The sequence below is a fragment of the Phasianus colchicus genome, chromosome 6, assembly GCF_987193195.1.
Source record: "Phasianus colchicus chromosome 6, bPhaCol1.hap1.1, whole genome shotgun sequence".
NCBI classification, from domain to species: Eukaryota; Metazoa; Chordata; class Aves; order Galliformes; family Phasianidae; genus Phasianus; species Phasianus colchicus.
This window is the reverse complement of record NC_143441.1, coordinates 48,249,498-48,272,890: the sequence shown is the minus strand read 5'-3', so window position 1 is coordinate 48,272,890 and position 23,393 is coordinate 48,249,498. Positions and strand designations below refer to the sequence as shown.

Genomic DNA, 23,393 nt, shown 5'->3' with positions numbered 1-23,393 from the left:
GGGTTCCCAAATTCCACGTGGGATCTGAATAGTCTGAAGAACCCAAACCCCTTTTGGGGGTCCCGGAGTGGCTGCGTGTCCCCACACTTTCACGGGATCTGAACTCTCTGAGGCACCCAAAGCCGTTCTGGGGTCCCGGCGCGGCTGCGGCTCGCAGCCCCTCAGGCAGGCCGTGTTTGCGGGGAGCCTCTCACCCCTCCGGCGCCCGCGCTCCGGGCCCCTCACGGCCAGCGCCCCCGGCGGGCGGGGCGGGGAGGCGGCGGCGGCGGCCCTGAGTCAGCGCCCCGCCCGGGGGGGGGCAGGAAGCCGGGCGGGCCCGGGAGCGCGCCGGCCCCGCTCCTGTCACCGCCTGCGTCAGAGCCCGGAGTTTTCCACTGACGAAAAAGGGCAGCGCGGCGCGGCGCGGCGCAGCCCCGGCAGCGGCAGAGCGGGAGGCGCCGCCGCCACTGCAGCCGGAGCCGCCGCGCCGAGAGCCGCAGCCGCCGCCGCAGGTAGGGCCCGGAGCGGGGAGCGGGGGAGGGGGGGGTTCGCATCGCCAACGGTCCGGCTCGCGTCGCGCCGCCGTCGGGGCGTACGGCTGGCGTCCGTCCGTCGGGGTGCGGATCGCCGTCCGCCGTCGGGTGCGGGGGCTGCGGCTCGGCGCTCCCGGCCGCGGGGGTTGGGGCTCCCGGTGTCCCGGCGGACGGAGCCGGGCGGGCGCGCCGCGGAGGCGCCGTCTGGCCGGGGCTGCCGTGCTCGCGGCGCCCGGGGGCGGCGGGACCCGGGGAGGGGGAACGAACCGCTCGGGGCTCGGCCGGGACGGGGAGGATCGGGGGGCGGAATTGGGGGGGTTTCTCCGCCGCGAGTCCCCCCCCGGTTTTTTTCCCAGCCGGACACCTATTGATTCGCACCCCGTCGCCCCTCGTTGAGGCTGCGGCTGCAGTTTGGAGATGTAGAAAGAAAAGCGGGGGGAGGCAGAGGAGGAGGTGGGGGGGGGGGGGGGGTGGAGGAAGGCTGGCCGGCTCGCTTTACCCCGGAGCTCCCGGCCGGGGATGTATTCCCGTCGCTACAGCAACACCTACCGGCGCTCCGACGGACGCGCCGACGGACGGAGCGCAGCGCCCGCAGCGCTCAGCGCACAGCGGCAGCGCTCGTGGGGAAAGGGAGAGGGGAACCGGAGGAGCCAAAGGGAACCCCTCGCACACGGAGCTGCCCCGGTGTTCCCGGAGCGCTCATCACCTCCGCCGTGTCACTTTGGGATGAGGCTGACGCACGGGGACGGCCCTGTCCCAGAGCCAATTATTATAATTATTATTTTTTAATTATTTTTTCTTCTTCCCCCCCCCCCCTCCCTTATTATTATTATTATTTTTTTTTTTCACGAAGCTTCACGTTTTAATTTTTTTTTTTTCCCCTTTTGTTCTTTTCCACGGAGCTTCGCCTTTTCATCGTCACTCTTTTTGAACTGTTATCTTTTTTTTTTCTTTTTTCTTTTTCCCCTTTGTTCTTTTTCACCCAGCTCCGCATCTTAATTATCTCTCTTTTTTTTTTTATTATTATCCTTTTTGCCTTTTTTCCTTTTCCTTCTTTCTCACGGAGGACACCCGGAGCTTCACATTCCTCCCTTTAATAATTCAGTGCAGGAAAGGAGCGGAGCCGGGGGCAGCGTGCAGCACAGCGTGTACCTGCGGGAGGGCACACACGGAAACCTGCCCTGAATTATTCATGGGGTGTAATCAAATCGAGGATTTTCCTAGACAAAAGCACGCGTCGCTCTGTTCATATTTATTGCGGTGCAGAGTACATCCAAAGCACGCTGCATTCGGGCTATGTCACATAACCTTTTAATGCATTTCCTAATGTTTCTTATTTACCTTTTGAGCTGTCAGCGAGCCAGAAGGGCTTGATGGCAAACCTGCAAAGCTGTTTCTTGCTGGGGTTCCCCAGATATTGGCTCACGTGTGCCCTGCTTCCCATGGATGGTGCTGGCAGTAGGACTGCTCAGGGCACAGCGAGTGCCTAAGGGCTATTTATAACCAGGGGAAGGCTGTGAAACCCTAAACCCAACCATGGGAGAGGGTGAATATCAGCTGGGCTGAACCCTATGGACTCCCCATTGAACCTCAGTAAATATGGCAGGAGTTAAAGTGGTTAAGCGGATGGTGGTGATTGAGGGCTGATGGCTCTGCACTGATGTCTTTTTTTGATGATGCTGAGGTCATGCAGTGCGAATAACACCTGGAAAAGGAAGAAAAACCTCCCCGTGGATTCAGCATGCAGAGATGTAGTGTTGGATTTTAAAGCAATATTGGGCCCTGCTGAAGGCTCAGCCCCATTGCACTGGGTTTGCAGGGTGCTCCTAAGGCAGGAAAGCTGCTGGTAAATCTATGCATCGCACCACTTGTTTTCTTGCTTTGCAGAGGGAACTTTGTTTACAGTTCACGTGTAGATTTGGGATCCTTCCACCTTTTTGGGATCCTCCCCAGTCGGAAAATCAAATTGCAAACACTGCTATTCTCCTGCAGTCCCCCAGGAGCTGCTTCCAGGAGAGATTCCCTTTAATTGCCGCATGCTTTGCTCCTTGCAAAACCCCAAAACTTCCTCCCCGTGCCTCTGTGCAGCCCCTTACAGCCACGCTCTGTAGGATTTTGGGTGCTCTCCTCCTCTCTGGGCTGCACGAATGCCTTCTGAAATCCAAATGACTTGAAATATTTACTGTTGATACGCTGTCCAAGTGGAGGATAGTTAAAACATTAATTCTTTGCATTCCTGCATATTAGGGCTCTGCAACTCGCCGAGTGCCAGAAATGGGACTTAGCGGATTCACTCCCCTTCCCCCCCCCACCAAGCCCCCCCACCCCCTCCAAAAGCTTGGAAAAAAAAAATAAAAAGAAAAGGAGGGAGACAGAGAGAGAGAAAAAGAAAGGAATGCACATCTGGGCTAAATATTTGTTAGAAAGTATTCCCAGGATAGTGGGAGTTCTGGTGCCAGAGAGGAATTCCTGCGGGTTTGATCCATTGCATTATGTACTTGTTCCAAAAGCTGTTTTCAGTAAAATAGATGAGTAAGAAGTCTTAGCCAAGAACAGAATGTCTTTTTTGGCAACTAAAAGGAAGATAGGATTATTTTATTTCAGGTTATGTAAAAAAAAAAAAAAAGAAAGAGAGAGAGTGAGAGGGAGTAAAGGTGGTAAAATCCTCCTGCGCTCTGAGCCGCTTGCAGAGATTTCCACTGCCGAGCGCTGATATTTTCTGTTTTTCACGCTGCTGTGCACATTTTTGTGACTTCTATGGCAGGCACAGATGCGGATGGGAGTCTCAGGCTTGCGGCATCACCGCAGCTCAGCGATCCCAGCCGCGGTTTCAGCAGCATTGCTCTCATGGCTTGGGTTCTGCTGCCGAGCACTGGGGCAAGGAGGGGAGGGCACTGATGGTGCCTGGAGGAGGGCACTGGTTGTGCTCAGTGCAGGACATCCACTTAGCCCTGAACGGCTGAACCCCATCCGGGTGGTGTTTATAGGGGGCAGACGGATGCAGAGGTATTTTTTCAAAATAAATGTAAAAAATGGTACCTTCCAAATCACAGCTCCATTGGCTGAGTGCTGGGACAGCGTCGACGTTCTGCTCGCTTCCCTGGGAATTATACAAAGATGCTGCTTTGGGTTTTTTTGGCTGTAGGTAGAAGTCCTGGTGCTGCCCAGGCTACTGGCAGCTTGTCCTTGCCCAGCTCATCCCCACAGTCAGGATTTGGGGTGGAGAGGCAGGCACTTGGAAGGCTGAATGGATGGATGGCAAGTGGGAGGAGGTGGCAAACTGATGCAGGGATGGATGTCACTGCCTGGGGGCTTCTCTCTGATGCCCGCTGGTGTCCCTTCAGGGTGGGACAAAGCCAAACTGACATCAGTGCCCGCTCTACTCCCATCTTCTGGGTGTGCTGGAGAGCTGTGTTCTCCTCCTGTTGGCTGGAAGGCAAAATCCTGCAGTAGGGATAAAGGAGACGGCCTTGCGGCAGTAGTGGGTACATCCCAGAACCACCTGTGTTTGTTTTTGTGGAGTTTTTGGTCGTTCTATATGGACAAGGAGGTACTTCATTTTAATCTTCATTTTGGAAGTTTTTTCCTTTATTTCTGGCATGGGTGACCCTCAGCAGAACGGGAGGTGCAAAAAAATTGAAAAATAGGAGATTAGAGAGTTTGCAACATTGTGGCTGCCAACACTTTGCAAGTGGAAAGGTAGGAGAGGGCTCAGCACTGATGCTGGATTGGACGTCTGCCACAGCCACCTTCTCCACATCAGCTTTGGGTCAAGGCCCCGACAACCCAACCTCTGGCACATGCGGCCCCATGCAATGATTAACTTCTTCCAAACCCAGAACCGCTCCATCCATCCATCTTTAACCTTTCAGGGGACTTTTGGCTCCTGGAAGCTGTCGGTGAATGTGATTGATGAGCAGTGGGGCTTTGCAGGCGTCCACCATCGCAGGCACTATTGTGATATTGAGCATCCCATCATGGGGAGGTTCTGAACTCCGTGCAGTTTCTGTGCCGTCTGCTCAGGGCTGTTAGGAGGATGTCAGTTTGAGAGATTTAAATTCACTTCAGACATGCAAAAGAGGGTGAGAAAGTGATATGGTTACGGTTACGAGGAGTAGGTTGTGCTGGTGGGAGGGTTTCACAAGAGGGCATGAGGACACCGCGTCCATTAGCACTGGGTTTGCTCTTCCACCATGCTGCTCCAGGCACACTGGGTTGTGAATGCTGGAGATGGGCAGTAGAAGAGCGTGAAGGAAATTTAGGAATCTAGGCAAGCACAGAGCTCCTTTGTTTTTAATTAGCTACGTTGTTTTTAATTGCTACTATGCTTGATACATAACCCAGCCTAAACAAGAATAGCTTATTGAATGGGGGACTGACTATGAAAGGCACCGTGAGGAGAAGGGCTGTTCTTCACAGTTGATATATTTGTATTTCAGTGCTTCATTTAATAAGTCTGTTTCCCCAGGGGGCTGTAGCAAGTAAATCATGCCAGCAGATTGTTCTCTGCAAACCGGCTTATTTTTGTAATTAGCAAGAAGCTCAAGCTGTAACTGCACAGAAAGCGATCGGGGGAAGGAGTTAACATAAAAGAATTAGTAAGCAAAATGTAGTAATTATTGTTGGATAACGTTTGTGTTGATTGAATGGGTTCCTGGGCAGTTGTGTTTCCTCTAAAAGAGGAGAGGAATTGCAGCTGCGTGCAGGGACAGCAGCGAGGTGTGGTGTGGGGTGCACCTCTGGGGAGTCACACCTGCGTGATCACACTGAGCTCGTGCAGATTGTAAGTGGGATGATTTCTCTCTCTGATGATGCTTTTCTCCCTTCTTTTACAGTTATATGAACAATACGGCGTCACCATGAGCGGGGTGTTGAAAAGGAAGTATGAAGAGCTGGGGGATGACAGCACCTACTGCTCCTCCTCCTCTTGCTCCCCTCTGTCCTCCTCGGCGTCCTCAGGCTGGGACTCAGATGAAGACAACTCCCGTGGAGACAGCAAGCCCAGCTCTGCCATAGCACCTGGCTTTACCCGTGAGTCCCCTATCACCTAGCCCTGTTTGCCCTGTCCTTATAACCCCCCAGTGTCTTCACGAGAGTCTTCCTCAGCTGCTCCTCCTACCATTTTGCCATTAGTTTGCAACTTTTTTGCCCAAATCCAAATTTCTGGGCCCATGGGACACGCTTGTGCAGAGGTGTCCAGAGGGCGCTGCTATCAGAGCATCCTCCATCCCTCAGCATGCTATCAGCTATTCCATAGGCAACTATGGAACAGACAGTCCGTAATGCTGGTTTTGAAAAATGATTAACCAGCAGCCTAATTACCATTTCAGAACCCGTTTCCTATGTAAGGTGGGGACTTTGCCAAAGAACACGACACGTTTGACATTGCCTCCGCTGTCAGTACAGATAAATGCTATTTTGTTTTCCCAGCATTATCGGTTTTGAGGGCTTTTAGGAAAACATGCAGCAGACAAGGTCATAAAATCCCTTATCTGCTGTGCAAAGGGAAAAGAAAGACAATAGGAGACCATCTTCATGGAGGAGAAATGATCCAACCCAGTAAATTACACTGAACACCCACTGTATATAGCAGTTAAGCTCCACTTAGCAGACACACACAAACACGCAGTGGTCTGAAAAGGCTTTAGAAGTCTTGTAATAATAAAGAGTCTCATTCTTGCTTGTCTTCCCAGGTTTGGTGACAAAACAATGAACTTTTTGTATTCTCTGGCTCCATTGAAAAAGGGTCAGGAATGGAAAAACAATTTGGGGGGGGGGAGGAGAAGGAGGGAGAAGCAAATGCCAAAGTGCAGCAGCTCGGTCGATAGATGCTGGCGGTGGTTAACTTGCCTCTTGATAAAGAGCTGATGGTTTAGAAGATTGAATCAAGGTTATTATGAAAAAGCAACGCACAGTGCAAAGATAGCATCAAAGTGATGGCGCAGCCTGGTTCGAAACCCTCAGTGAGTGAGCAGAAGCTGCTGACACAGCTGGGTGACTGCTTTTTTTTTTCTTTTCTTTTTTTTCCATCTGAAACTGAAATGCGGTATTTTGGCAAGCAAGACCTGTGAAATGTAGGTGCAGCTTGCTGTTCAGTTTGCACTTTCTCAGCTCTGCTGTCCAAGCAGCACAGCTCAGTCTCATGCTGGAGATTCACCCAGCCCTTCTTGGCTGCTTGTTTCCACATTCCCACTACTTCATTAGCAGAGAGTGACACCAAAAAAAATCAGACACTGAATTTGTGCATTGCTGCATCTTCTTCCTGGCATGCAAGCAGCACAAGGGACATTTAGATGGGATATAAGGAAAGCTTTCTATAATAAGGGTGGTGAGGCACTGGCACAGGTTGCTCAGAGAGGTGGTAGATGTCCAATTCCTGGAGACACTCAAAAGTCAGGCTGGACAACACCCTGAGCACTTGATGGAGCTGTGAGTGTTCCTGTTCATTGCAGGGGGGGTTGGACCAGATGGCCTTTAAAGGTCCCTTCCAACTCAGTTCTGTGATTCTGTGAAATTGCTCTGACCAATTATTTCACCCCCACTTGCTCCATCTGCATGTGCAGAAGCTGGAGAAGCTCTGCTCTGAGTGCTGTGTAGTATATTTCAGCAACATAAAATAAACCAGAGTCATGCATTGCCATGTTTACCCCGGGGTCACCTGCATCAAGATTAACATCTTAGCAGCTGCTCTCAAATGAGTCTTACAAGAATAAACTATAGATTTCGTGGTTCCTCCCAGTGGATGGTAAAAGAAAATACCAGGAGGAGCAGTCATTCAGGCTATTTTCTGTCCTGCCCCAAAAGCTGGAGCTGAAGCATCAGTATCCCAATGTTGTGGGACCCTGGGACAGCAGGCAGGGTGATGGGGTTGGGAGCAGGACAGGTGTGCAGGGTGGTTGGCTGCTTGTTCGTTCTGCTCTGCTGCATGTGAAGAATAAGCAAATGTATTTCCTGGCAGAAGTTGTGGTGGGGAGGAGAAGCAGTGGGCATTTATTAGGGTGAATCTGAGTGGTGACTCCAGTGTATCAGGACTTGGCTTAGTTTCCCCTGTATCCACTTTCCACCTTTAGATTCTAAAGCACAAGATGCTGTGACCTTATCGTATTATGTTACCATTGCGAGTCCGGTTCATAGTGTTTAGCAAAGTTATTTTACCTCCATCTTTAGGATGGCATCGCTGACTGTATACTCTTTTCTCCCCCTTTTTTAGCCACGTCCATCCTGAAGAAATCCAAACGGCTAAAGAAGAACAACGTGGAGTTTGACCGGGTCACTGTGTTCTACTTCCCACGCTGCCAGGGCTTCACGAGCGTACCGAGCCGCGGGGGCTGCACGCTGGGGATGGTGAGCAAACACAGCTCCTCTCGGCAGTTCACGTTAGCAGAGTTCTCCAAGGAGCAGGAAAACGTTCGTCGAGAGAAACTGGAAGAGAAATTGAAAGAGGAGAAGTTGGAAGCCTTGAAATGGAAAGTGAGTGGCTGGATTGGGGGTGTCTTTTCTCATGGAGGTCTTTTCTTTGTGTTGGTCTTTCGAGTTCTTGGGGAATTGATCCAGAACCTTCTGTGGGTCTCTGAGAAATACAGGTCAGTTCTCTGCCCTGAAAGAAGTAATGCTCAGCTTCCCTAGCAGGTGTTCACCAGGTGTTCAGGTGGGACCTGAGTGAGATGCTGTGCACCTCGTGGTCTTTGGGCTTTCAGGTTTCTCTCTGGAGGCTCTGAGACAGATACTGGTCATAGAGGTGGCCACCACTGGGGCAAGTTAGAAAGTGTCTGGGTTATGCAGTCATATGTATGGTCTGATGTTTGGGTGGTCCTCTGTGGAGCCAGAAGTTAGATCCTTATGGGTCCCTTCCAATTTGGATTATTCTGTGATTTTATGATTCATTTATTGGAACAGGCTGTCCAGGGAGGTGGTGGAGTCAATATTACTGAAGTTGTTCAGGAAACATGGAGATGTGGCACTGAGGGATGTGGTTAGTGGGCATGGTGGGGATGAGTTGGGGTTGGACTAAACGACCTTATTGGTCTTTTCCAATCTTTATGATTCCATGATTTCTCCTGGCCTGAGGTGTTGAGGGCTGCTGTCTTGGTGTCCCTGAGAGCTCTGTAACACTTTGCCCATGTTTTGCCCTCAGCTCACCATGAACGGCACGAAGGAATCGGAGGAAGCCAACCAGCTCACTATTGAAGACATCTCTGACGACGACATCGACGTCAGCAACGTGGACCTGGAGGATGGCTTTTTTCTCCAGCCCTATCCAGCCAAGAAAAGGCGTGCACTGCTCAAAGCTGTTGGGGTGAAGAAGATTGACAAGGAGGAGAAGCGGGAGCTGCACAGCATCCGCCTGTCCCGGGAGGATTGTGGCTGTGACTGTCAGGAGGTCTGCGATCCTGAGACCTGCAGCTGCAGCTTGGCAGGCATTAAGTGCCAGGTACTGCCCTATCTCATGCATCTCAAGTTGAAGTGGGAAAATCTCTTGGAGATGCTGCTGGAAAGCATCCTCCTCCCAAATCGCTCATCCCATGGGGATGTGCAAGTGCACACACATTGTGAGTGGCAGAGGGAGATGGACTTTGGAGGTGCCTTGGCAAAGAGAAGCCCTTCGCTCCTCCCATAAGGCTCCAATTTCTCCTCCTCCCTTGGTGTGCATCCCAACTACCAGCACACATGGGAGCATCAGTGTCAGCTCTGCAGGCCCACTTGCACATCACAGGGTGACCACTGTAGCTGCACTTAGTTACCTTCATTTATTTTTTTTATATTTTATGTTTTCAGAGGTGCCTGCCCTGCTGTGTTTGTGGGGAGTATCCACTAGTGTGGGTTCTGCTCACTTGCTCTGTGCTCTGTGGTTGCAGGCTGGGCGGTGTATGGTGTGTGTGTGCAGACAGTTGGATATGCACAGGCAGATGGATGTGCACAGGAGGACTCATGGTCCGTGTGCATGTCACAGCCCCCCTCTAGTGGCTGCTCACAGCTGGTACGTAGAAGTGCTGCAGATAACAGTGGAGCAATTTGTCCTTCATCCCGCAGAGAGGCAGAAACTCATGATATAGATGAGATATTAAATTTTCTGGTGCAATATACAAAAATTCACTTTTGCCCTCTTATGTCTCCTTTCCGAGCATTACGTTTTGCTTTTTTTTTTTTTTAAAACCTTTTAACTTTTTTCAGTTGTACTGAAATTCATCTTTTTTAAGACAACTCTTCCAAAGAGCAAGTGGTGTGGGCTGTTTTTTTTTTTTGTTTGTTTTGTGTTTTTTTTTTGTTGTTTTTTACTATTTTGTATTTTTTGGCTTGCTTTTAAACTCCTCACCCATGCTGCAAAGGTGATGTGTGAGAATTTGAGGGTGAATCAAGGTGGCTTGGGCTTTGGGCGAGGGTCCTCATCCTCATGTTCTTCCCCCCAGATGGACCACACCTCCTTCCCCTGTGGCTGTACCAAGGACGGCTGCGGCAACACGGAGGGCAGGATCGAGTTCAACCAGGCCCGGGTGCAGACCCACTTCATCCACACCATCATGAAGCTGGAGCTGGAGAAGCAGCAGCAGAGCAGTGAGGGGGTGGCAGAAGTTGAACCTCCCTTCCGGGAGCGGTTGCCTCAGCTGGGCTGCACAGCGACAAAGGGGCCCTTGGAAGAACGCACAGCACCGCTGGCCCCCGCCTTCCAGTTCAGCCCTGAGTTGGAAGCCCTGGGGGAGAACAGCTGCAGCAGCGACATGACGGACTCCTCCATCTCCTCCCACCCCAGCGAGGACCTGGAGGAACCCTATGAGAGCCTCCCCTCTGACAAGTCCCAGTCAGACATTGATGATGATGGCTTGGCACGCATCCTCCACTTCAACGATTCGGATGCCGAGGAGGAGGGAGACCGCTGCCAGGACAACCTGAGCTGTTTCCATCCTTCCGACTTCTTCATTGAGGACCATGATTGTGAGGCCAAGCCTGGCCCTGGGGCCTCATCCCACCTCTCTGAGTGCCTGGATGAGAATGCCAACCAGGACAGTGGTGGGCTGCTGGAGGAGGCCATGCACGTGCACTGTGATGGGGTGTCGTGCTGTGCCCCAGCCCCAGCTGAGTCGTGTTCCAAGAGCTATGCCGATCTCAGCCTTTCCTCTGACTCCTTGGATTTCTTCCAGTCCTTCTCGGACTATAACTTGGGACCCCTTTACAACTCCTTGAAGGAGTATGAGAACCTTGATAACTTCTCAGCGTTACAGTTTCAGTTGCCTAATTTCCCCGGTTTCCCGCAAGCTGGAGATCAGGGCTCCTGTTTCTTGGAGTCTCTCATCGGTTTGTCCGAATCCGTCCCCGAAACCCCAGCCCCTTTCACAGACAATCAGCTTTTGGAGGACGCCATCAAGTCATCTCTGATGGAAACGGTGAAGGTGTGAAGCTCCTGGTTGGCTGGGGATGCGAAGGACTGGCAGCATCGTGGTGCTGAAACCAAAGCCGAAGAACGGTTGGACGGGCAAACTTTCACTTGTGCTATGTGAAAAGGATTAAAAAAAAAATAATCAGACTTTCTGAGCAGACAAACTATTTTTGGTCTTTATAGAATGTGGACGTTTTGACATACTGCAGCTACAATCAGTTCTCTTGCTGTTTGTGCAAAAATTTCTAAACTTTCATGATGGGGTTGGGGGGGGGGGGGGAGGGAGGGACGAAGACTTTCAAGTATGAATTTCCTTGTGTTTTGTATGCAAAGACCTGTTGAGAAATGCTCCTTGCGAATGTTGCCAGTCGTACACACAGCCCCTTCTAGAAACGTTTCGGTGTCGCGGGAACTTTTTAAGACAACTTTTGAAGCTGTATTTATTGTGAAAATTTGTGATTTGCGTAAGAGCCAGACCAACATGCTCTTGGGTTTAAATCAGAAAAGGTTTACAGAAGAGATCCGTACACTATATACATAATCATCCTTCATCTATTTATTGCAAATTCCAGAATTTAACTAGCCACTGAAGCTTGAACTAGCATGAAACCTTATTTAAATTGGTAATACCTCAGATGTATTATGTGCACAATCATATTTTTTGCATAATATATCTGTATTTATTTATTTTCTACCTGTAGTACATGAATAGCACTGTGGTTTGTCAATGACCTGGAAGGGCAGTAAGGTCTCCAGCAGCACATGTCCTAAAGATGACCCCACTGTGAGTCTGGGAGGTGCTAGCTGTTCGCTCTTCACCTCACATTGCTACAAGAGCTGAATGCAAGGTGGGTGGGAGGGATGAGGGAGGTGTTCCTACAGCATCCTCTGGTAGTGAACCATCCTTTGTAGACGTGATAGCGCGTAGTCTGATATGCATGATACTGCTATAGGGAGCAAAACCATCCTCTGTTTGAGAAACGTGAGCTAGCTCTATTTAATGAACAAAAGCCACCGAAATCTTTCCATAAATTATTTTCTAATTTATTGAATTTCCTAAGGATTTGGCCATGAGATCTTTTGTGATCGCTTATGGTGCCTGAATATGCAGAGGAACTGCCAGCGAGGGAGGAAGCCAGGGTAACTTTTGCAGCCTGTGGGGCTTTGGAGAGCAAAGTGAAGGGCAGCAGCACCCTTAGGACTCCCAGATATCAAGGGGATGGCAACTCCAGAAACTTGTGGGCCAGATTGTTTATACTCTTTTTTAAATAGATAAATTGGGTAAATCAAGGAAAGGAGATGAATATGAAGTTTGTTGCATTATTTATTGAGTACGATTGCAGAAGGGAGTAAAAAAGAGAAATGGTTGTGCTTAGGAGGGAGATTAGAGGCCTACTTAGATTTTTGTTGTTTCAATCAGCCTGAGAACATGACACTATTTGGCCATGCCATGTAACTGGACCCAAATCTGCACGCCAGTGATACACTAAGTGCCTACGCCAGCAGCGTGAGCGTCTAGGTATCTCTCTGGAAACCCACAGCTGTACACTGAAATCCCTCCTTGAAGAGTCACCCAGTTGGGGGAAATCATCCCAAAATGTGGGTCTGGGGACTTTTCCCTTAGCTGAACCCTTGCTGTCCCCCGGCAGGGATGGGGCTGTTCAGGACCTGCCACTTGATGGACAAGTAGTCTTGCCATGCCACCATGGCACCCTGCCAGCAATTTGGAAAGCTTCTGGCGTATGAATAGCGCGAAGGCTGGTTTTTTTGGTTTTTTTTTTTTTTTTTGTTTTTTAAATTATTATTAATTATTATTATTATTATTTAATTGTACGTCTTCTCTGGTATTGAGCCGGTCAACCTTGAAGCAGAGCCAACCCGCCATGTCCTCCCACGAGGCATCACCCTGAGGCCATTCCCATGGACAGGAGGGCAACTGTAGGAATACTACTGGCAGATGGAGGATTTCCTGGATATCTATCTATCTATCTATCTATCTATCTATCTATCTATCTATCGATCTATCGATCTATCTATCTATGTTATTTTTTTTGTTGTCGCCGTTGTTTCTTTTGACTGAAAATCCCCCTTGGTTATCTTCTGGTGGTAGTTGCTATCCTTCAGACTGCATCAAAAATACTGACTGTTGGAAGTCTGGTACCGTTCTGTATTTATTGGCACTAATATATTTTATAACATTCCTCAGTTTCTCTGCATATATATATATATTTATATATATAAAATATATGCATATATTTTATATATATATATATACACAACACTTTTTGTAATGAATGACGGAGATTGACTCCTGCCATTGTGGATTTTTTTCTATAATTTATTCATTTTATTTGTGTTGGTGCCAAAAAAAAAAAAAAAAAAAAGATTTTTTCTCTTTTTTTTTTTTTTTCTTTTCAAGGCACTGAATTGTAAATATATAATTTTGTTGCTTGTTTGTTTGTTTTTCTTCTCGGTATCTATGTAAAAAGTTGCCTGTTAAACAGTTTTAAAACTGGCTATTTATTGACACAATCTGTAATTATCTAATGTATTGATTGAAACACTTTGGTTTCAACATAGCTTTATTTTAGCTTTCTTTGTGTATATATTGTGATTATGTTGCTTAAGGGTACAAGTTAAAAAAAAATGCTTTATTTTTACCTTATCCATTTGCATTTGTTTTAAAAAAAAAAAAAAAAGGAAAAAAGCATATTTGTCTACAGCTGCTGTCTCTCATTTCATCAAAGCAATATGAAGAAATTTCCATTACACTTTCAATAAAATAATTTTGTTTGAATGCGGCAGCGTCTTCGCCCTTCTCCTTGCGCCTTCAGCATGACTGGTTGTTACCTTCTTTTCTCTGCTGTGGCTCAGCTGCTTGGATGAGGGGTGTGAGAGCTGTACCGCATGTCACAGCTGTTCCTTTTTTCTTATGTTTTTGCTTTCTTGGGATCGTTTTGAAGCTCGTTGCCCTAGGGTTCCCACCCCAAATAATGAGATGGACCTCAAAATCATGACTTTGCCCAGGGACAGGTGTCTTCCCAGAGAGGCACTCAGTACCACAATGAAAGAAGAGTGTCAAAGGATGCCCTTAGAGTGGGACATTGCCTTCATCCCCATTCCTGTAGCTCTTTCCAGACCTGGATATTGAAACTGCACTGGGCAGAGCATCTTTAGCAAGAAAATGGGAAATGGTGGTTGTATCAAAGCCCAGCAAAGTGCAGGCACAGTGGGTTGGAGTTGTCTAGCCAGAAGGTCACTGTGTTGAGGCCATCTCCTAGGCTATCCCACTAACGAAGCTCTTTCTGCAGGATCTTCCTGCTGACCAGTGCCAGCCCATGATGGGTGGCACTGAGGATTCAGGAATGGAAAGGCCGAATTCATCAGTGAGCACAAATCAGAGATGCGAACACAGAACATGAGCTGGATTTGGAAACACGTGTTTTCTCCCCATCAATGTTTGAGCCCCTCAAAATCAAGACTGAATGCGAATAAAAACTCTCTAGTCCATTGCAAAGGTGTTTCCCACTATCACTGTAGTTTGTGCTGATGAACCGTTAAATGTTCGTATTCACTATGCCAAAATAGTCTACAACAAACTGTCATGGTCACCACAGCCTTCCTGCTTTTTCACCCCAGCAGGAGCCTCCTGTGTCACTCGTCTCCCTCCTTGGCAGCCTCCATGGCAAGGCTGAGGCCAGCTGCATTTCAGCACGCAGTGGGACAGACGTGCCCAGACCCGATGACACACGGCTGTGATTCATTGCCGTGGGCAGCTCCTTCAATGAACCCAATAAATCCCGTCACTGCAGCTCCAGCTCGAGCTGTGCACTCCCCACCTTCCTCACCCTCTTTACTGTCATTAGTTTTCCTCCTCCATGCAGCTACCCTCGCTCCTGACATCCAAAAGCACACAATTATTCATTGTTTGCTTTCATTTCATTCTTTAGTTTCTGCTAAAAGAGTTAAAGCATCTTTACAGCCAGCAGACAGACGACAGTTCTCTCCCTGCATAGGGGCTGAGTCATTTGTTGCCCAGAGCTGGCACCGAGCAGGAAGGAGATGTCTCTGTGCTGTTCTGGGCAGGAACAGCCATAAAGTGACAAAGAGATGGACTTTATCTCCAGCAGGGAAAAAAACACCACAGGAGCTGCAGGGCAATGCAAGCCCAGGGTGTTGCCTGAGACACTTCCATAAAGCCAGCTCTTCCCACATCAAGGACCTGCATCTACTCTGAAGATCCAAAATAAACCACCTTTTTTCCTTGCAGCACAGAAATCCTCATCACTCCATAAGAGTCCCTCCATCTAATCAAGCAGTATTGCAAACCAGCACAAAAGCACTTTAGTTTGAACCACATGAGGGTTCCTTTGTGCTCATCCATCTAAGGAGCATCTCAGGAAATGGGTGTTGCTAAATGCAGAGAAGAAATGTAAGTAATTCATAGAATCATTAAAGTAGTAAGGAGCACTAAGATCATCTAGTCCAATTGCCAGCCCATGCCTGTGACAGCTCTAGGCCATGTCACTTACTGTGACATCCACCTTTTTCTTGAACACCTCCAGGGATGGTGATCCCCCATCTCTCTGGGCAGCCTGCGTCAATTTGCCCCACCACCCATTCAGGGTTCCTAATATCCAACCTGAACTTCCCCTGCCACAACTTCATGCCAGTACTCTCGTCCTAGCTCTATTTCTTGCTAGAAAACAATAAAAATTCTTTTGACAGACACCTGGCTAAAGGGAGAATTGAGATAAGTCACTGATGGAAAGAACCAAGTTCTCTCCTTCACAGCTTCATCTACGAGGAGTTTTAAACGCTGCTTGAACCACACATTTCCGTCAGCCTGCCTTATATCACCAGGTCTGCTGTGAACAGCAGCATTGCCATCTGCTGGGCAGCAGCCCCAGCTGCCTTCTCCTTCAGCTCCACAGTACATTTTGGCCAGAGGTACCGAAATGCCTGAGGCCTACAGCTCAAAGCAGAGCAGGGTGAGGGGAGGGCAGTGCTGAGCTCTGCTCTCTGGGGACAGCGATAGGGCCTGAGGGAACAACATGGAGCTGTCAGGGGAGGGGCAGCTGGGGGTGAGGGAAAGGCTGTGCCTCAGAGGGTGGTGGGCATGGAATGGGATGCCCAGGCCCAGAGATTCCACACCACCACCACAGCAAATAACATTCCTCCAAAATAAACCTGCTCTATTGAGAGCGTTATCTACTCCACTTCCAGGAAATAATTACTTGGATACTACTTTGGAGTAAATAGAGATGAAAATTTAATGGTTCTTACGTGCTTTTTATATTCAAAGCATCCCAAAGTGCTTTCCAGTAATTAGGGCTGAATAGCTGTCAGGAGAGGTGGGTGCACATTGTATTCCCAAAAATATGGGTCAATTTTGCTCAGGAGAGGAAACAATTGGGTGATGAAGTGATGTAAATTTGACTACCATCTTTGGAGGTTTATCTGACAAAGACTAACATACCTGGGGTAGGCTGTGAATGAGGGCACGTCCATAATATAAACATAGACTCATAGAATCATAGGATCATAGAATGGCCTGGATTGAAAAGGACCTCAAAGACCCTGCTGTGTGCAGGATCACCAACCAGACCAGTCTGCCCAGAGCCACATCCAGCCTGGCCTTGAATGCCTCCAGGGATGGGGCATCCACAACCTTCTTGGGCAACCTGTTCCAGTGCATCACCACCTTCTGAGTGAAAAATTTCCTCCTAAAACATCTCAATCCAGCTGTGACATGACTGAGGGTTCCATTGCCAAGTGTATCTCCGTGTGATCTCTAAGAGTATCTCAGATCCTCTAAGAACTCCAGGTGTGCTGTGTTTGGGTCCATCTGAGATGTTTGAAGCTCTGTAGACAGCTCCATGGGGCTGGTGGAGATGAAATAGGGCCTCAGAAACCTGTGCTTCTCTGAATCAGCAGCAGGATGGGATGTCCTCAGTTATCCCTAGTGGCCTTGTCCTCCACACAGGATCCCTGAACCCCAGAGCTGTGTTGCTGTACAGCATCTACAACCTTACCAAACACCTCAAGATGTTGTGTGGTCAGTCCTGCACCTCACCAGAGCACCCTACACCTGCTGGGATCAGCCTGAGAAGATGCCTTCAGTAGCCACGAGTGCTTTCTTTTTCTGTTCCACTAAAGCACACGGGGAACATCAGTTTTCCAAAACAAGTGGTTTTAGCTGCATACTCATCACCCGGCTGTGGAAACAGCAAATATTTTATTATATATTTAATATTATGGTACCCAATGGTGTTTTTGCTGTCCTATTGGATATTTTATCTCTCTAAGACCTAGTACCTTCACATAATGAAGCCTGTTGGAAGAACAGCATTTTCCACAGGTGCCTGAGGTAAGGTTACAGATTTTCCTATAGCGCTCAGAAGTAAGGCTCTTGAATACCACGAAGGCATGGAAGAAGCACATGCGATGCCACGTGAGTGCTCCCAGGCCATTGCCTCCTCTTATCCTATGCCATAAATCACAGCTGAGCAGCACAAACTGTTCCTGTCATGGGAACCTGGAAAAAAAATGCTCCTTCTTGGTGCTGGGGATGTGATAATGACTCTAAACAGCCTCTGACACGTGGTTCTCCTACTCCTGCAGCTGCAGCATAATATTTCTCCTCCTGGTTGCCATCCTTAACCTCTTTGTGTTCAGGCACTGAGCACACAGAGATAGAGCCCATCTCAGGCACCCCAAAGCCAGCAAAGACTGCACTCCTTCACCTCTCAGAATCCAGGTGGGTTCTGGAAAGGACTGAGGGACTCCATTCCCTGAAGCCTTTGATCATGAACATTCAAGGCGCTGCTCTCACTTGATTCCTAAGCAAAATGCAAGGACTATTACTCCACTATTAGTGAGTCTAACAGATCTAGAAGTGAAGCAGCTGAGCTTGGTGTCACAGCAGAAGTCACACGCTGTCTTAAAAGGAGCAAGAACCATTCACTAATATTAAAGGGAAGGAAAGCTAATTCAGTATTTTTTGTGTGTGTGCCTGTGTCAGAGGAGGACAATTGCCAAAATTCTGAATACAGAAGAGACATTATCGAGGGCAGCCTGATAAAGCAACGAGCTACAAACACAGCTGGGGCACCAGACCTTTTGTAAACCCTGAATAAAGCGCTGCTGGTTTCATTTTCACCTGCACGCACTGAAATAAGCACAGTTTATCTGTTTTCCAGTAGGACCTCCGGGTAATGGCAGCAAAAAGCAGCTCCCGGTTGCTTATCTGAGCGTCTGCGAGCAAACACAAAGGACAGAGTGCAAGGCTGTATACATGCCGTTTTATCAGCCCGCAAAACTTCTTCGGGAGCTGGTGATAAGCACATCAAGCATTCCTTCGGTTTGCCAATGCCCTCTAGTGGCATCTGAACATTCACTTTGCATCTCTGCATCTGAGGCAGTGTGAAAGATCAGCTTGTTACCCCCTGTTGTAAGCACGTTCACTAACGGCACGGGTAATTAAGGAAAAATGTGTGTTGGTGTCGTGCTGTCTCATTTGTGCGGTGCACGTATGACTTGCTGCAGAGCAAAGTGTATGACACGGTCTGTGGGCCGTGAAACCTGAGCTTCTTTCCACCTTCCTATCCCTATGTAGGTTTCTCAGGATGCAAACCCATTTCAAGTGCTGACATTAATGCAAATGTATCTCCTCTTATGTAAATCAGCAATCAGCTTGATTTCCACTCCCAGGAAGTCAGCAATTATGTGTAAAGTCAAGGTTAAAGCAAAGAGAGCTTTACCATTCCTTTGATTAAGTGCACAGTGAGAAGCCCAGCTGTGCAGGAACAGCAGCAGGAACCCAGAGGGTGAGAAGGATGCGGCAGTAGTAGCACGAATGAGGATGAGGACAAAGGTTTTAAGGTTTTATATATATGTACATATGAAACTACAAAGTATTTGGCACCCAGGCCAGGCAGAAATGGTGTGTGTGCCTTTGAACAGTGGAGTAGCTCATAGAAGAAACCTGGAAAAAAGACCATGAAGCTGGAAATCTGCATTAGCTGGTTTTGCTCATTACTGTGTTAAGATGCCTGTAGTGGTTTAAATATACTCACAAAAGGTTATGAATTGGCTTAGGGAAATTCATTTCAAAAGAATCACAGAATCATTTAGGTTGGAAAAGGCCACTAAGGTCATCTAGTCCAACCACCAACACATTAGTTTAACCATCAGCTTATCAAAGTACTCTGGCTAAGCCCTTCCACTGCATCTGGTGACATCACAGTGGCTGTCTTTAAAGCTTCCATGGTTGAAGAACACCATTAGCAGTCTTCCAGGTCATAGAAAGTGAAGTGAAATCGACATCTGCTTCCAGAAGTCTCCACAACCCCACCACAATGACCAGGAAGCAATGCATGCTCTTACCAACCTTAGTCCCTTTCTTTGGCCGATATCCCTTACTTCAGAGAGCTACCAGGACTTTCTCACAGAAATCTTGTTCCCTCCATAGAGGGAACCCTTTCAATAGGTGTAACTAACACTTCAGGTTTTGTGCTGGCATGCTAACTGGAGAGAAAGAATAAATATGCTATAATCTACACCACTTAGATGCTGAGAGGTTCACCCTTTCCCAGTTTAAATATTCCAATTACAATTTACTCAGGCAACCAAGAGGAACAAGATATTGAGTCATCTTCAGTGAAGTGGTAGCAATTTTCCAAGCACTTTTTTTTTTTTAATGCTAGCAATTTCGATAAGAAGCTCTGCTTAAATCTTTGCTTAATGTTACTATGCTCAGAACTTGTTAAACTGATCAAAAACGTTCCCAATGTAGAAAAAAAAAAAAAAAGAAATTAAAAACAAACCCACAACCAAAAGAAAGAAAGAACCTGTTCAAGGCATTGCCCAAGGTTACCCAAACACCTCCACATTGCACAGTTCCCACTGGGCCGTGCAGAAATAACACCTGACAAATTTCGAGTGCTCTCAGATCAGGTTAAAACCCAAGCAGGGTTAATCCAGCCAGCACTTCAGGCTAGTAACTGTCAATGCACATGTTGCATTCCCTTCTAAGAAAAGCATCTGTCCACCCAGCTGCCTGCTGCTCCATGTAACATGACCGGATCTTTGTCAGCTGGATAATAAGAGCATTAGCCACAGGGGAGGGTGGTTCAACCATGGCTGGATGTGCTGATCCTGTTTTCTAGCATCCTGTTCTCCTCCCTTCTCTTTGCTGAGTGTTTCCCTCTGCCTGCACCCAAATTGCTGGCTCTCAGTGCCAGGGGTGGCAGAGATCTGGGCTATGAGGAAAAAAAGAGGAAAATGGGAGATGCTGTGGCTGGCAGAGATCTGGTCTCTCTCTTAGGAATGCAAAACATCCCAGACTTTTTCCCAGGTGGAACAGACCATTGCCCAGATGGGTAGTCCATCTGACTATGGCAAGTGGTGGCCCTTGCAGGGATGTATTCCATCTTTGATAGCAGCCTTAACATAGTCCTTAAGATGAACATGTAGAGGCCTTGCAATGAGCAACCTTGTGACAGATGGCAGGAGAAGGGCAGACTGACAAAATGGCATCTGACATGGAAGTGCAGATGAAGCAAAAGTGTGAAATTGAATCTCTCCATGCGAAAAAAATGGCACCCATTGACATTCATTGATGTTTGCTGAACATTTATGGAGACAGTGAGCACAGAGAGGTGGGGGGTGATGTTTCAGCAGTGGCAACAGCAGCAGTGGGTTATCCCTGCTAGGGCAGCTTTGTATGAGCACAGCATGTGGGCTCTTGTTCACTGCTGGCAAAAATGCAGAGCTAATGGTGGTGACTATGTTGAGAAATAATGTTTTGTAGCTGAAAATTTGCTCTATCAAACAGTGTTGCTGAGCTCAGTTGTACTTTCCATGGAAATAAGTTGGAGGCATTACTTTTGGAGCAACCTACATCTCTGCAGCCCAAAACAATTCCTCTTCTCTCAGTGCAGCCCAGGCAAAGTGAAAGGTTGGTTACTCGTGATCTAGGGTGAAGAATGTTTTCCTTTTTTTTCAAGAGCCATCTCTGCTAATATTAATCCAGTCACTTTCCAGACATCCAGAGTAAAGCTCAACCACTTAAGCACTTATTGACATTCATTAAGCATCTATCTAGGAGCACGCAGATTCTTCAGGGCAACATAAAAACCCAGAGACTTGTTTCCACAACAAGGCAAAATCTCTTTGGGACACACAGAGGATCAAGATATAGGTAGTAAACCACCTTGAACTGCAGCCAAAGATCAGTTGTCAGTATGAGAAATGGTTGGTATAATTCCATGCATGGCATGGACCTGAATTTTCTCTCCAAATCATTTTTACCCAAATTTCTACTGAGGAGTTTGTTTTAAAAGTAGGCCCAGGGTTCTATAAGTACTGACATCAGCAGGTCTGGGGCTGGACATGGTTGAGGGACTTGGCTTGATGGGCATGGTGATGATGGGTTGATGGTAGGAGTATTCCTTGTTGATGGTAGAAGATTCCAGTAGTCTATTCCAACCTTAATGATTCTATGATTGTAGACATAATGAAGTAAAAAAGAAAGAGTTAAGAAAATGAACTGGAAAAGATGGTTCATTCATCCAAGTAAGTAAATCTGCTGCCCATGGGATGGACATGGTAGGACCAGGATTCTTTCTTGTGCAATTCTACCAGCCCTCTTTAACAAACCCTTTCTATTTTCTTGGAAGCCATAAAAGTTCATTGTGATATTTAGCACTGAAACCTTTTTTAAGCCATTGAACATTTTTTCCCTTTACATCATAGATCATTTTTAGCTCCCAGTTAGTTTTGGCTAGGAGGTCAGAGAGTGGCCTCTTAGCCAAACAGTCTCTTCTCTCATTTCCACCACATTCATCACTCTTGTTAGACCTGGCCAGCTCTCTCATTTTCTATTGTTAATTTATTATTCCAAAGATTCTGTGTGTGCTCCCTGTGTACAATTTTGTTGAAGAACATTGTTGTCTGTTTATTCTCCTTTTGGACACCATGCCATTTAGATTGAGTAATTGTTTGTCCATAATCTGTACTCTACAGCAAAGCAAATGGTATACTCATTTTGCAGTTGAGTGGCTTTGATGTTGGGTTGTGCTGTAATGCCCAAAGGAGAAATAAATTACAGTCCAGATGATGAATTACAGCTGTTTTCTGAATTCCTCCACTTCAGACATTGTTTTAGTGTAGAGTTCCAGGGGGACTGTCTGTGTTTTGCTATATGCTTGGTGAACGAGGTGAACCTCTTGGTCATATGTGAATGAAGAGAGGGGAGTTAGAGCACTAGGACTGGGAAGCTGCTCCATGTAAGAGGACTTGCCAAGGGTGAGAAACCTTGAGTTTATGAGTTATGGCTGACTGTAGGTGAAGGAAATCAATTAAAAAACCCACAGAAATTGGAGTAAATGGCTGATTAGTTTTTGGTATCATGGGAATACAACAAAGCTGCAATTCAGAAATGTAGCTTGAGATGCTGAAGCCGAGTGCTGCCATCCAAAATGTCAAAATTCTCTCTCTGGAGACTTACTCATTAGAAGTGGCAAACTAATTGAGTGTTTTGCAAAGTGTAAGAATGTGGTTTGGGCATTGTAAAGGACGCTGCAAAAAGGTGCTGTACTTGACAGCAGTCAAGTGATAACACACAGGAAAACCTCCAAGACAGCAGTCTTGATACCCTATACTGCAAAGCATAGAGAATTGTTTGAGATGACAGTTGAGTCTCCTCCAAAAAGGCACCATAATCCTGACAAAAGCTGAGCAAACTGGAGGTTGGGCTACATGATCTCCTGAGGTCCATTCATCCTGAATTATACTACGAGTTATTTTGATTGAGTGTTCAGAAAAATTGCACTGTCACTCTCTACGGACAGAGGCCTTGGATTTGACAGAGAAAAAACACTGCTCAGAACAATGGGAAGAGCAGATGAGTCCATCAGAGCAGAGAAAGACACTTCTGTAAGTTATAAACAGTCCATCAGAAAAAGTGGTATTACGTGACACTCGAAAAGCCAAAGTCCAAGAGGATTTTGACAAATCTTGTATTGCTGCTCTCTGTAGCTTTGTTAAAGTATCTCAGAGTTTGACTGTGATGAGCCTATCTGAAAAGAATAAAGAACAACCAGTCTCCTCAATACAGTTACCACATTTACCTATAAAAAGCAGTAAGAGAAAGGATCCTCATCTTAAAAAATTTTGAAATATTTGCCTTCATCATACTTTTACATACAAAACTATAAGCAACTGGAAGTGTATTCATCTCTTTAGGTGGACTTTTAACTTATTTTACAATGTGTTGATGGACATACAGGTGATCTCACACACATCCCTTCACTTACAGTTTCAGAGTTCCTACAGTTTTACAGAACGTGTTTTATTCCAGTTCATATACATACATCAATGCAAAGTCAACCACTTAAAGAAGAGATGAATCAGGCACCGAGTGTATAAAATCTTAAGGAAGGAGGAAGTAAGCCCTGGAGGAGAAAGGGTTTTGCTATTTACTTTTCTCCCTGTACCACAACTCT

The 23,393-nt window shown here is 47.2% G+C and overlaps 1 protein-coding gene across 1 annotated transcript; it reads left to right on the top strand.

Annotated features, from left to right (window-relative positions):
* The first annotated feature begins 346 nt into the window (after positions 1 to 346).
* Positions 347 to 11,336, top strand: CSRNP1 (cysteine and serine rich nuclear protein 1). Its single transcript, XM_031607795.2, has 5 exons — positions 347 to 491; positions 5,348 to 5,543; positions 7,723 to 7,982; positions 8,647 to 8,943; positions 9,920 to 11,336. Exons 2-5 carry the CDS (start codon positions 5,372 to 5,374, stop codon positions 10,901 to 10,903), a joined length of 1,713 nt encoding a protein of 570 aa, XP_031463655.1. The 5' UTR covers positions 347 to 491; positions 5,348 to 5,371; the 3' UTR covers positions 10,904 to 11,336.
* Positions 11,337 to 23,393: the final 12,057 nt, after the last annotated feature.

Excerpts from the sequence above, each read along its gene's own strand:
- CSRNP1 (XM_031607795.2), top strand. The coding sequence starts at position 5,372 with ATGAGCGGGGTGTTGAAAAGGAAGTATGAAGAGCTGGGGGATGACAGC. Across the intron at positions 5,544-7,722 it reads CATAGCACCTGGCTTTACCC|CCACGTCCATCCTGAAGAAA; the intron begins GTGAGTCCCCTA and ends CCCCTTTTTTAG. Across the intron at positions 8,944-9,919 it reads TGGCAGGCATTAAGTGCCAG|ATGGACCACACCTCCTTCCC; the intron begins GTACTGCCCTAT and ends TCTTCCCCCCAG.